General features: G+C 32.1%; 1 protein-coding gene across 1 annotated transcript; it reads right to left on the bottom strand.

Annotated features, from left to right (window-relative positions):
* Nucleotides 1-181: 181 nt before the first annotated feature.
* LOC116202875 (bifunctional pinoresinol-lariciresinol reductase 2-like) lies at nt 182-4,599 on the bottom strand. Its single transcript, XM_031534510.1, has 6 exons — nt 4,352-4,599; nt 3,385-3,512; nt 2,001-2,346; nt 1,653-1,893; nt 879-1,082; nt 182-610 (listed from the first exon to the last, which is right to left on the bottom strand). The coding sequence occupies exons 3-6, from the start codon at nt 2,331-2,333 to the stop codon at nt 435-437; spliced, it is 954 nt and encodes a 317-aa protein (XP_031390370.1). The 5' UTR covers nt 2,334-2,346; nt 3,385-3,512; nt 4,352-4,599; the 3' UTR covers nt 182-434.
* Nucleotides 4,600-14,842: the final 10,243 nt, after the last annotated feature.

Here is a 14,842-nt window from a genome sequence, read left to right as displayed (position 1 = left end):
GCAGATTCTCCGTCACGACTAGATAAAAGCCTCAGTTAGCACCACCAACATATATGTAGCCTCGGTGAACAATTGAGAAGCAAAGCAGATCCATCCGTATGCTAGAATATACGATACACCATGTATGTATAAGGGGGACAAGTCGAATTAATATGATTGTATATGTACTGATTTATTCCACTAATGTTGAACTTTGTATATATAATATATATGTAACTGATCTTTACAGTAGGTTAATTAAACCCCGCACACCGTACCCCAACAATAAATATTTGCACGCTATTTCTTGGAACGTAAAACATAACTGATCTTTACAGTAGGTTAATTAAACCCCGCACACCGTACCCCAACAATAAATATTTGCACGTTATTTCTTGGAACGTCAAACAAAACGAGAGCTTGATAATGATCACATTGGCTGCTTGGTGCATTGATCATAAATAGAAATATATGTAGCGCTTCATGTATTGCTCCACCGTAGTATAGTTGACGTCGGGATATAGCTCGCAGGCTTCTACTCCGCCTTCTCCAATCTCGAAATTTGCCAGGCAACCCTCATAGCAAACATGGTAGTAGTGCACCAGACCCACTTGCTCTGCATAATCTTGCCCTGATAATTCCATCATCAATCAACCAACCAACCAAAAACAAAGGCCAAAACAGAAACAATCAGCGAAGAAGAACACATATTATAGGCACTTGATTCAAATTATTAATTAGTTGGACACATCGAAGTTATATATTGTGATACTAACACTTACTGTTAGTATCATATATGTATACATATATATATGGATTCATAAAGATGTCTCCTTTGTATTATCTTCCATCTTATCCAAAAAAAAAAGATTTTTTTTTATTTATTTATTTTTATTTACCTTTCATGAGAGCAAGAAAGTCTTCCGCAGAAATGGAGGACTTCTTGAGCTCTTTCCCGATTAGTTTTTCCCAAATCTTGACAACTTCTCCTTGTGAGAGGATATTCTGAGGTGGACGAATGTACACGGTCTTGTTGAGAGTCCGAGGGTCATCTATGCTCCTGATCGTATACATTGCTATATCATCCTCATCAACATAAATTGCTGCACGAATTCAACACCAGAAGTTACGATGGTTTAATTAATGCAAGCCCTCAACCATTTATAGGTGTCAGATACGAAGGAGTACACTTTCCTCAAGATAGGTATAGTGAAAATTGAGACTGGCGACAGATTATATATACATTTTACATGGAGATTAGATATTAAAGCTGCCAAGAGGCAGATGAATTTGTTGCGTGTCGCATTACGAACAACTTGCCATTGATTAATAAACAGTGAACCCGTACATCGGGATTAGGGATTACCTGAAACTCTTATACCACTTGATGATTCCCATGTCCAGTACGTGTAAACCTTGCTAGTTATGCGATTTCGCCTTATCATGTCTATTTGTATTGTTTCCCTTTTCCCTCAAATTAAGCAAGAAAAACTCTTCGAAAGGTATGGCTGTTATAGTCATATCCACATTTCGTGTGCAAAGACATTATACTTTTAATCTATCCCTTTGCTTCTGTTCTTCTAAAAGAATTTACTAGAAACACCTCGCAGAACAAATTCGGAGACGTTTTACTTTTCCATGTTCTCCTAATATTGCAAAAGGATCCCTTATACCTTTCTGGTTACCATCGCCCAGTAACATGACGGAGTCCCTGGAGGGAAGGATGTGGCCGGGCTGGCACAGGCCCCCGAGGAAGTAACCAGCGAAGCAGTTCGCAGACACGTAAGTGTGAGGAATCCGTGCTTCCTCTATTGCTTTCCTGACGACCATTTTGTCGTCGAACGTCACTCTGCCTGGTTCCATCGCATTCTCCATCCTCGCGGGGTCCGTCCCGAACTCAGAGGGCAGGAATCTCTGCATGCGCAATCCATAACAGATGTTACTCAAGCCTAGCTACCTTGTTCAGGATACAAACTCGTGTACAAAAGATGTCTGGCGACATGGTTTTATTGATCGCTAACCTTGACGTTACCAGCTTCCTTAATAGCATCCACGAGCTTAAGCTGGAGTAGGATGTGGTGGCTCCTAATGTGCACGCCGGAGATCGCACAGATGACGACATCCACCAGCTTGACAGCCTCCACGAGGCTCCTATGGTCTTCGAAAGAACCAGTCACTAGCTGAGCCCCCTGTTGCTTTAACTCCAACAGCAACTGAACTTTCTCAATGTCCACACCAATCTCAGGCCTGTGAAGGATGTAGGTCTCGTGCCCCTGGGCCAAGCTTGCCCTCACCAGCCTCTTCCCCAGGTACCCGGTTCCGCCAACCACCAGTACCCTGCTCTTTATCGTCATTGTCGTCTGTCTCCTGGATGATCAAGTATTGGCTAGTGATCCTATTGTATATACATATGAAGGAGATAGAGCGGGCCCTCAGAGGCGTTCCCTAGGATAACTAACGTTGGTGAGTCTTAGAATCCACCCAGGCAGGGGGATTTTGCTTCTGTGTGAGAATTGCAGCAACGTACAACTAGCTTTGTAGGCAATCTTTGTCTAGTGTTGAATATATATGTATACCTATGATATATAGAAAAAATCGATTTTTCTACCATATGCCTTTAATACATACGATAAGAATTTCTCACTTACTATGAATGTGTTTATCAATTTTAGAAGGATATAAATGCTCGTTTTAAATGGTACAAACATGCTAAACAGAGTTGTGATTTTAGAAAATTCACCTTAATTATTAGTTCTTATCCTATGTCTTTTTCTCTTTTTTTTTTTTTTGGGTTAAGTTATCTTATGTCCCTAGGGCATGGGTTAGAAAAATCCTATAAAAATAAAAAATATATATAGATAAATATATATTTTTTGGCTAGAGTGGAGGCACAGCACTGTAGAATAAAATGTGTGTATATATTTAATTAAGGGTTGTTGCTTTGTTTTAAATTCAAGGCAGCATTCTAAAATGTTTTCTTCCAATGGGAAAATATATAATATGGAACAAATTGGGCGGATGAACACGGCGTACTAAGATTGCGTTTTTGGGAGTATACTCAACTGAGGCTTCTCAACCACTTATGTACTATTTTTAATTATACCATTAGATATTCGGAAGTCTGATAGATCCTAACTAATCTAAATTTGAACTAAGTCGACTCATTAAGGTGTATCTATTTATTCACAAGTTGAAATGTAAATCTTATTTAAGTGAAATAAATGTCGAACTATTTGAATCAATCTATGTTAATAAACTACTTACCTACTATTTTTAAAGCATTCTTTTTTTCCTTAGTGCGAAGTGCTCACTTTTTTTTTTTTGGCTCACTTTGTTCATAAAACTTAAGATCAATACCGAGAAACATTTCTAAAGCAAAATTAGTGCTAATTTTGGGGAACTTACCATGCGTTGCATAAACGATTCGTGAAAGTCCCATGACCGTTTGATCAAACATAGGATCCCCTTCAGGATGTCAACCCAACGACCACTGATGATCATCCATTACACGGATGGTAACTGTTTCCTCTGATCTGGATATTAAAAAAATAATTTAGGTTGAACTCGATGACAAGGGAGGTTATTTCTCCCCCTTTAATGGATGGTAACTGTTTCCTCCGATCTGGATATTAAAATAATAATTTAGGTTTAACTTGATGACAAGGGAGGTTATTTCTCCCCCCTTTCTTTGTCGGTGTACGCAATCGCCCTTTTCATTGTCTATTATATATATACACACATATAACTTGGCGTGAAGCAGTTCCACCAATTAAAAAAAATTATAATACAAATTAAAAAGAAAAATTACTTGAAGACTTAAAAAATGAAATAAAAATAATAAAATAAACAATATTCGCATTTAGTGGTAGACGAACTCACTTTTTGAGAGCTTACATATATGGGCAATTATACTTTTCAATATATAAAACTCATATCACCAATCTTAAAAAAATATAAAAAAAGAGTAAAAAATTAAAGAAAAATCTTCAACAAAAATGAGGAAAAAATCAAAATATAAATTTAATCAACTGAGAGACAATTTCAAGAGCTCGCATTTAACTGTAGACGTATTCTTTACGAGCTGCATAGGTTCCTATTTATATATATGATAATTTATATTTATAACTATCATATAAAATAAAATATAATCTGATTTGTTTCCTTTTTTTGGCGAACAAATCTAATTTTTTTTAAAAGAAAAGGAATTTTAACACTAAATCTTCCATGATTTGATACTTTTTTTAGATCTATCTCATGATTTAAAATTTACTTAAAAAAGTCCAGAGTTTACATATTGTTTTAAATCTATCCCCACGTCACTTTTTTCGGAGACTTTGGGTGATCCATGTATGCGGAGCTATATAAAACTCACATTTCGAGGACGAACCCATGAACATGTGCGATGAGGAAAGGCATAAACGGTTGCATGTGTAGGCCGTGGGGAGAAGCATCCAGCGGCGGCGCTATAGTGTTGATTGGTGGTCACGTGTAGTGGGGCGACATCTGTGAACTACGTTGGTGGTCACAGCAGTGACAAGGGAGGAGACAAGATGGGCGGCGAAGGCCGAATGGCCTGACGGGGAACAGGCGGGAGGCGAAGTCGTGGGATGAGTGATGGAAGGATTCCATTAAAGGAGCGAAGCGAAGCAATGGATTGGAGAGACAGGGGTAGAACTGGAATTTTAAAAGTGTCAGACTGATGTCAGTCTGAAGTTGCATTTTTTTTAATTGTGGGGAGATTTTTAAACTATTAGATAAATGTAAGAAAAATGTCAAATCAATGGGTATATGATGTCATTGACCCAAAACAAAATATAATTTATATGTATCTATAAATATAATCTAATCTATTAATAAATATCTGCAAAAATATATAATTCATATATATATATATATTTTACTATATATATTAAAGGTTATGTACATAATCATATAGTAACTTATTTTATATTATCCAAATTGAATTTCCGGATATCATGATTCACATCGAATAAAAACTTATTTTATATTATTATGAACATATACTAATATATACTTATTTTGATATTAATTTTTATTTATGAAATATTAATTTTTATTTTAAAAAATTGAGATTATTAAATAATATCTATAAATATAATAAAATCTTCTCATTTATTTCACATATATTATGTTGTATAGATTATAAAAATTAAAGAAATCAAGAAATTGGATTTTCCATATATATTTATAAAACAATATAATTCATAAATACATTTTCTTATTATATATACTAAAAGTTATCCACATAATCAAATATTAATATATCTATTTATATTACATATGAATATATAATAATATATATATTTGTTTTGATGTTAATATTTTTCTGATGAAATATTATTTTTCATTTTAAAAAATTCAAGATTATTAATTAAATATGTAGATTATAAAAATTTTAAAAAATCAAGAAATTGTATTCCATGATGAGATATCTTTTAAAAAATATTTTATATTAAAAATAATTCCGAAAATTAATAAATTTTTAAAAACTAAGAAAGTTTCTTTTAGAAAATTCATATTGTATTTAATGGAGATCACAGTATTATTCAAAAGATTTTATGGTAATTTTAATTTTATTAAATAAAATATTATTTTAGAAGATTTTGTTGCTAATTTTATAGTTGAGTATAATTTAAAAATTCAAAAACTCAAAAAATCAAAAAAATTCATTCAGAAACGAAGCGTTTTAAGGCCATTTAGGATGAAATATTTTCTTTCCTATTAAAAAATTTAAGATTATTAAATAATTATAAATTGTAAAAATTAAAGAAATCAAGAAATGAGTTTTTATGATGAGATATCTTTTAAAAAATAATTTTTTATTTAAAAAATTCAAAAAATTAAGAAATTTTAAGAAACTAGAAAGTCCATTTAGAAAATTCATATTGCCTTGAATTGGAGATCACCATAATATATAAAAGATTTTTTTTGGTATTTTGAATTTTTTAAATGGAATATTATTTCAGAAGATTTTGTTACTAATTTTATAATCAAAGATAATTTAAAATTTTAAAAATTCAAAAAAATCAATAAAATTTCATTTAGAAATAGAGCGTTCTGAGACCACCTGAGTGTGCCCACCTTCTACCTTACTTTTATATATATATATATATGTATATATTCATAAATTCAATATATCTTGATTTATCCAAGTTTTAATTCTATAGCAAAACTCACAATATGAATTTTTGTATTAATAAAATTTGAACCTTAATCCTTATTTAAGAGAAATAGATATTGAAACTTTTTTTTTTTTGGGTAAACGGATCAACCTCCATATTAATTTGAGCAATTGATGATTCGATTCGCTTTCTTCGACCATTCTTATTTCTTAATTTGTCCCTCTATTTTGTCCTTGTTATCTTTATTTCCCTTTCCTCTGCATTCTTGTGTTTTACTGCCCATCCACCCGTTTTCTTTTTCTCCCGGAAAAGAAAAAGTTGAGTTGAGTTTTAATTTTAATTGAATTGTAATGATTATGTTGTTGAATTATGAGAAAAATGTGAAAAAATAAATATATAATTAAGAGAAAATGATGATTGTGTAATGATATTGTTGTTGAATTGTTGAACAATAATGAATAGTTGAGAGAATTTAATATTAAAAATTGAATTGAATATAATAGAGTTGTATATGAGTTTATATATTGAGCCCATATTTTTGAATTGAAAGAATTAATTTTTATTATGTAGTGAGTAAAATTAAAGTTAAAATTAAAAATTTTAAATTAGATCTTAAAATTTAACGGATGTCACTTCTTTCATCTCATTCTTTTTTAGAAGAAATTAGACCCGTGACGGCACTACGTGTCAGATTGTTAGAAAAAATCTAAAAAATAGAAAGTGATATGGAGAGAAAGGGGTGAGAGTGGAGAGAAAACATAAAAATTTTGAAAAAAAAGTGAGAGGAAGAGATGAGAGTGGAGAGAGAAGACATGAAAGGGGAGAGAGATAAGGGGGAGAAAAAATAGAAATTTAAGAGGTGAGTAGGTAGTTTGTAAAGTTATTTTATTATTTTAATCCTAAATGGACAGCTTTTATTTAATTTGAATATATCTGTGAGAAAAATGGGAAAGTAAAAGTTAGTCAAAATTTATTTTCTACTTTCTGAGTATTATAGAGATATATATATAGAAATTTATAGACCTTTTCTTCCAGTTCTTTCTCTCTCAAATCTCTCCTCTATGATCTTTCTTGACGTAATTCACAATATATTAGATTGAACAATGCATATATTATCCTACCGAAAAAATGCATATATTACATTTAAGTAAATTAGGTGTAATTTTTCAAATGAATTACTTGCGTTGTTTTTACATAATTTACTCGAGTTACAAATGAATTATTTGAACTTTTTTTTTCACAAATTACTGATATATATATCGTATATGCATTTAAACTAATATTTAATAGATGGTAAAATTTTCATCTTCGATAGCCACATTAAAAGGTCAAATCATTTCATCTTTATCCTCTCCTCTCCTCATCTTTCCATCATCTTTTTGTCACATCCAATCTTCTTTGTTGGCTTTTATCTCTCGGAAGATAATTGAAATCGAGTGCATTTTAATTGTATATCTATAATCCACGCTCCTCCTCTCTTTTTTTCCCCTTTCCTTTTACGGCTTACGTTCATTCCATCATCTTTCTTCATTCCATAGTCAATAAGTACATCATTTTTCAAGTTGAACCGCGGTATAGGGAATTCAAAATATCAGTTAGAAAATTCAAATACCGGTTGTAATGGCCACTAAGCTGATATGCAGCCGTTACAACCACTACGCAGAAAAAAATGGAGTCTTGACAAATATATTTGTCTTAATGGTTATAAACCTAATCAATACTATTATATCTCGGCCATCACGGTCATCGCGGGCCATTATTCAATTCCTTCCGGATGACGGTGCGGTGGTTCTGGCGCAGAGCTCCAGTCCATATAGACCCATTAATTAGAAGGACATGGTCGATCTGATTCCCGTGGCCAGCTGATCAGAAACTCCTGAACTGCTCCAACTGGCAAGACCGGGTTCAGAGAGAGGACCTGCATAGACTGGCTTAGCGAGTCGAGTCGATCTTGATGGTTGATCGCCCCTTTCACCGCCTAGAAAATTATCTTTGATAATAGGCAGAGACTGGAGAAATCTCAGGTCAAGATCGTCATCTTAGGAATCTAACGCTCCTTTGTGAAATGCTGCCAGGGAACGTAGAAGATGATGACTCTTAAAACATCTTTGATGGTGAAACTAAATCTCACATATGTGTTCAGCTTTAAAATACATAAAATAAATATGTTTCCACATCCACTTCCATTTAAATTTTTTATTTTATTAATTTTGTTTATTTCGTTTTTTTACTTGCTTGCTTATTTTAGGAGATGAATTTTATTATTTGAATGAAGTTAAACTTATCTTATTCAATGTAACTCCTTAATATGCATATATATGTAACTCGACAATAATAACATACCATGTGAATCAAAATGACGCTATGATCGTCGGAAGGACATTTGAATGCATGCCTCTCCCCTGGCGTAAGTTTACAGCAAAATTCTTATATTTATATATAATTTTATATTTTGTGAAACATACATTATTTTTTCACAATCTTATTATCGAGTCTCAGAATAGTTATTGCAGACCATTCGAGGAATGAGCTATATCCTACAATACCAAACTTGCCCCTCAATCTCATATATATATATATATATATATATAAATTTAACTTACTCTCAGAAAATTCTTCCGTGCATGTAATGTCGGTCGCTTTCCACATAAGCTTATTAGATTCACAAAATTCTTTCATTCGTGCCCCTGGCTCGCGGTTAATTATCTCTTCGAGTCTCCCCATTAATATAAACTTATCTTTTTTCAATTTTTTTCCAAATCTCAATAATATATTTTCAATTTTATTATATATTCTCAATGAGAGTTTTACAATTTATTCAGAGATACTAATTAATGTAACTATTCTCAATGTTTTTATTTATTTATATTCTAATATTTAATATTATAAAATTAATAATATTAACAATATCAATAAAGGTTTGTGCAATGTGCGGATTATATAACTAGTTTCTTTTCAATTTTAGTGCTCATCACGACCTATCCTCTTGTTTATTTGGCATGTTGGTCCCAATATACCCAATAAATAAATAATTAATTAACTAAAAACCAAGAAAATATATAAGAATCAAAATTAGCAAGAGAGAAAGTGACTATAGCGTAGTAACGCACTCATTCATCTATTAACCAATAAGTTGAAGGTTCAATTATTATTTCACATCGTGGGGCTACTCCTTTATTAGCTATTAACATTTATATATATTTCATTATATTAGACTCATGAACATCTATCGTAATCGAAAAAATTAATTAGTGAGAACCATACAAATAAATAAAATATTAATTGCAGAGTCCCACAAAATTATATAATTTTTTTTGGGGAATCAAAATTACAAAATTATATAATTAACAACATCATGCTATTCTATTCGATGCATCAATTATGGAGGTAATATATGTATGTTACGTGAAAGGGACAGGCCTAGCACGCCTTATTCATCAGCCAATTTTATATGTCCATTCGTGTCTCATCAGATACCATGCATTATGCGTAGCATTAATGTTCTTCTCACCAACCATTTAATGAGCTGTGGCGTACGAGAATGTGCCGTTGGTCACGTTGATCAATCCCGGGCTCCCCAAAACGACGATGTAACCGATCGCTAGTTAAATTATCATTGAACTACCATTCATGCCGGGCAACTTCGATAATTGCGCCGCCAACTTTGACAATTGTGTCGCCTCTGCCTCAGTCAAGGCTTCCTGAATTTCTCATGACTCTTCTGGTGAACTTAGATCCGGTCAATCTGGTATCGCCATGGTCCGATCTAAGGTCCTTTCTATGTGTAATCTCATATCTAGAAATCTAATGAATTCTGATTAATTCAATTCGAGTTGGGTCGATTCATTAAAAGGTAAAATTTAACTAGACCTATACTTATAAATTTGTGAATTTCTATTTAATTTTTTCGTGTGGGATAATATGTCTCAAGAGCTCTCATATCTCGAAATCTAATAGATTCTGATTAATTCAATTCGAATCATGTCGATCCATTAAAAGGTAAAATTATTTTAATTATGAATTTTCTTATTTACAAAACTCGAATGCGAAATCTTATTTAAGAGAAAAAGTATCAAATCGCTTGATCCTACCTAATGTTGATCGGATTTAACCTTTTTTAGCTCAAGATTTGGAAATGAGCCAAATCCTCGCCGCCTTTATTCTTCCTTTCTTGTTTTAAAAATCATTTTTCATTTTTAGAAACTATGAGAATTGAGAAATATTACGTACACCAAAAGGAACATATTGCACCGAATTAGCTGCCCCTAGGGCTGCAAAAAGAAAAGAAAACTAGATTAAATTAAAAGAGAGTGTGGAGCAGTAACGTATGTCATCGTATGTTAATTTAAAGGTCGCAGGTTCGATACTTAACAGACTATTCATGTACATTTATTAGTTATTTAAATTTTCTCTTTCATTATAATATGTTTTGGGCCTCCTTTATAATAGAAAAAAAATTGGATTATTGATTAAAACATCTCAAACTTTTCATATTTTAACGATTTTAGTACGATTTTTTTCATGAAAAATCTCAAATTATTGATTTGATGATAATGTTAGCATGATGTCAATATCTCCATTAGTTTTAACCAAAATCGCTGACGTGTACTTGAGGTTGCCGTATGACTCACGGTGATTGGTCGAGTGTATCCCAAAAGTTTTTTAATAAAAAATTATTATGAAAAAAAATATAGAAAAAAGAGAGGAAGGGGAGTGCTGGCTGGTGGTGGGAGCCTGGCCGCTGGCCACCAACCCCTCCAATTCGAGGCCCCATCAACTCGTTCCGAATAAAGAAAAGATACTAGGTTCAGAATTTTTCAAAGAAAAATTGATTTTAGGGCGGTTACAATTTATAAGTTAAAAAATCGCAGTTAACCATTTCACCTTGGATTATAAATACACACATAATTTTCTAGATATGTATGTGATGTAATAGGATATTTTTCTAGAAATAAGAAAGGGCGAAGCAAAATCCCTTGTTTTTTCTTCAAACGAGTAGAGTTTCGTTTTTCAACTGTGAACCGCCTTGATCGTCATTTAAGTCGATGATTAAGCATGGTTTTCCACATTGTTGACTATTAACGCAACTACTGTAAGGTTTTTCAAGTGCTGGAGCTCGAAGTTAGTTCTGAAAGTTTACTTTTACTTTTCCTTCTTTTTTTTTCCTGACTTGTAGAATTTTGATTGTATGAGTTTTTCTTTAGGGCCGTTATTGAGCTGTGGATGACATTTGGGGTTTGCTATTTTAGATATTGAGTTATAACTTTTTCAATATCGGCACTTCTTCATTAATTGAATCGAAAAACTGATCCTAATTTAGAATGGTTTTATTCTTATAACATGGTTCCAAACTTTTTGAATACAGGCACGATTTGATTAATTGAATCGAAAAACTGATCCTATTTCGGGATGATTTTATTCTTATAACACGGTTCCGACTTCGGTTATGTTTAGCAAAAATTATGTCTGAATATTCATAACAAATATGGTTCATGCTGAAAATCATATGAAATTGTCCCCTGCCACATCAGCAGCGTAAAAAATGGTGAGCGTCCTATCTTAAAGGAGAATAAATTGTTGTCATTTTACTAAATTATAGAGAATGTCACGTAATAATTTTACCCCCTACCCATTTATACTATTATAAAAAGCCAAAAACTCTCATTCTGTCTCCTTTTCAACTCTTCATAATATTGTTTTCACTTGAATTTCAATTTTTATTGGCCACTAAATTAAGGTTATTATGGTAATTAACCAACAAATAACTATCCAGCCCCGCTATCCATCTCCCCCTCTCTCTTCCCACTACCCTCATCCCTCTTTTTAGGCTTGATTTGGAAGTGTTATTGTTGAAACAAAGTGCTAAAATATTAATTTCTGAAAAATAAGTATTGATTTGAGAATAGGTAAAATTATTTTGGAGGTAAAATTTGAAACTGTCAAAATTTATATATATATATATATATGGATTATTAGGTCAGATATCACACGGTATCACTCGTTTCTCAAATCTATCCCATGATTTAAAAATTATTCAGAAAGGCTGGTTTATATCTGGTTTTAAATCTATCATGACGTTAATTTCTCCGTCAACATCTAATGATGTTGCTGACATGAAACGTAAGTGAGCTCATTTTTGTCACTGTGACCCTTTATCCATGATAGATTTGAGGAAAAATTAAAATCATGTGATAGGTTTGGAGCCTACTTACGTTTCATTAACGGATAAATTAACGGAGGGATAGATTTGGAACAATATATAAACCATAGACCTTTTTTGAATGTTTAAAGTATGAGATAGATTTGAAAAAATGGTAAAATCATGGGATATATGGCGTAATAACCCATATATATATATATACACATATATATATATATATAAGCCGAGGCACGCTTATGAAGAGCTGCCACGACTCCATTTTTTTAAAGCCCTCAACTCATGATTTATCGACTTGTGAAGTACTCAGTTAATTTAATTTATAAAGAGAAGATTCATGTATTTATTAATTACTTAACTGAAAATTGCCATCTCAATTTCATTTAAATGAATTTTTACTATATTTTATTCGTATTGTATTCAATGAATCTTGGATATTTGTCTATATTATTTGTATGGAATGATATACAGATAAATAAACTTTTGAAAAGTAAAATATTTTCAGGATAATTAAAAAGAATTTCTTGATACATGAGATATAATTTCAAGTTCGATATACTAAATATTCTGTAAATATTGTGTATCTCTTCGTTTGTGTGTCTTTCATGATTAATGGAAGATTACGAAGCCAGATTTGCAGCCATAAAGAATGAGAGATGAGGAAGATATCGACACGCAAAGAACATGAGGAACATGGGGGTCATGGAGTTGTAGGCCTGGAAACTGTTGGGCAGGTTAGAAGAGGGAGATAGAGTTTCAATAGGCTTATTATATTGAAAATCAACAAAATCATGGTTTTAAAATAATTCTCCAAACACTATTTTGCTTAAAAATTAACAACAAAAAAAAGTCACTTATGAAACCGCCATGGCACTCTCAAACGATAGTCCCTTCTCACAATCATACATAAAAGAACTGTTTTTTTTTATCTTAAATTGTTATCATACAATTTTTATTAAATTATTGAGCATTTTGATTATATCATTACTAATAGTTATGTTGTTATTTCAAAAATGCAGAGTATCTAATATAGCGTAGCGCGTAGAGCGGGCACGATCTCTAATATGTTATAATCCAAAGGCAATTTATAATATTTTCTCTTTTCTTTTCGACGAGATCAATCCCAATATTTTTCATTCCATCCAATCAAATAAAAAATAAATAAATAAAAACTCAGTCAAAATTTCAATCTTTTTTTCCTCCAGTGATTCCTACCACGCTTCAAGACCCATTCCAGCATACCAACAAAAGTTCTAGAAGCAACGGAAATTTTTGGTGAGCTGGTGTGATCATGTGAGCCGCTGGAGTTCCGACATTTGGAAGAAGAGAACAGCGTTTCAGTCAAGGAAACCCACGAGGCTCCGTTCCGTTTACGATTACGTAATTAGAATTCGATGATTTGTGTAGGATGTCAGATTAATTAGCACAACAGATGCATCACCTAAACATCTAGAAGCAAATGCCCGTTAAATACTGTGCAATCAAGCCATAAAATATGGCCAAATAACAAAAAAATAAAAGACAAATAATTAATTACGCTACCCTGCCAACTATTAATTGCTAGTTGTTCTCACCGCCGATTTTTCAGTTAATATAAGAACAACAAAAACTATATAAAAAAAGTACCTAAAAAAAAGAGTCCCAATGATAAGAATTGAATCCAAAATCTCAAGGTTTTGAGTTGTTGATTTATACCGCAACACTAAATCTTATTTCTTACATTTCTAAGTCGGAGATAAATCCCCGTTGCATCTCACCAGTTACCGACAATGATGCATGATAGAAGCCCAAGTTAAATTAGTTACATAACATGGTTCAGATTTTTCAAAGATATAAAGGAACCCACAAATTTTCAAAAACCACACGTAAAGCAAATTAATGATTTTCACCAAATTATGCCAGACACGTCACAGCAAAATTTTACTTTCTCTATATCAAAGACATTGTAGCGTAGTGATACATACTTTCATCTAATAATCAAGAGATTTCACGTTCTACATTTGTCGTGAAATTACTTGTGCTCCTTTATTAATTATTAGGATTTCTATATATTTTATTATACTAAATTCATGAACCTATCTTGTAATCAAAAAATGAGAAATGGTATACTGCAGCAATGCATGTTTTTGCATGTTAATCAAGATGTTTTTGGTTCGATACTCAATATGAGATTATCGGTATCCCTTTTATTAACTATTATAATTTATATTTCAATATACTGAATCTAAAAATGTCCTTTATAAAAAAAATATTTTTTATCATTATTATTTTTTTGCAATTATTTCACGTCCCTTTTACATACTTTTCCAACGGAACTTTTCATGATCGTCATTTGCTCCTGATAAATTGAGATGATATGGAAGTTTTACTCCCTACGAATAATCTTCAACTGGAAGCTATGAAAAGACTCGAGTATAATGCGAATGATAGCGCAGACATAAATATCGCATGGACATTTGTTGAGCTTCCAAATATCAGGACATATACCAAAAAATATCACTTGGACAAAAAGAAAAAAAATATTGACACTAGTCATAAAAAAAATGTGCATAGCATTTTTTTT

This window comes from Punica granatum, chromosome 4 (assembly GCF_007655135.1).
Source record: "Punica granatum isolate Tunisia-2019 chromosome 4, ASM765513v2, whole genome shotgun sequence".
Classification (NCBI taxonomy): Eukaryota; Viridiplantae; Streptophyta; class Magnoliopsida; order Myrtales; family Lythraceae; genus Punica; species Punica granatum.
Note: the sequence above shows the minus strand (reverse complement) of the source record. Positions and strands in the feature narration are given on the sequence as shown.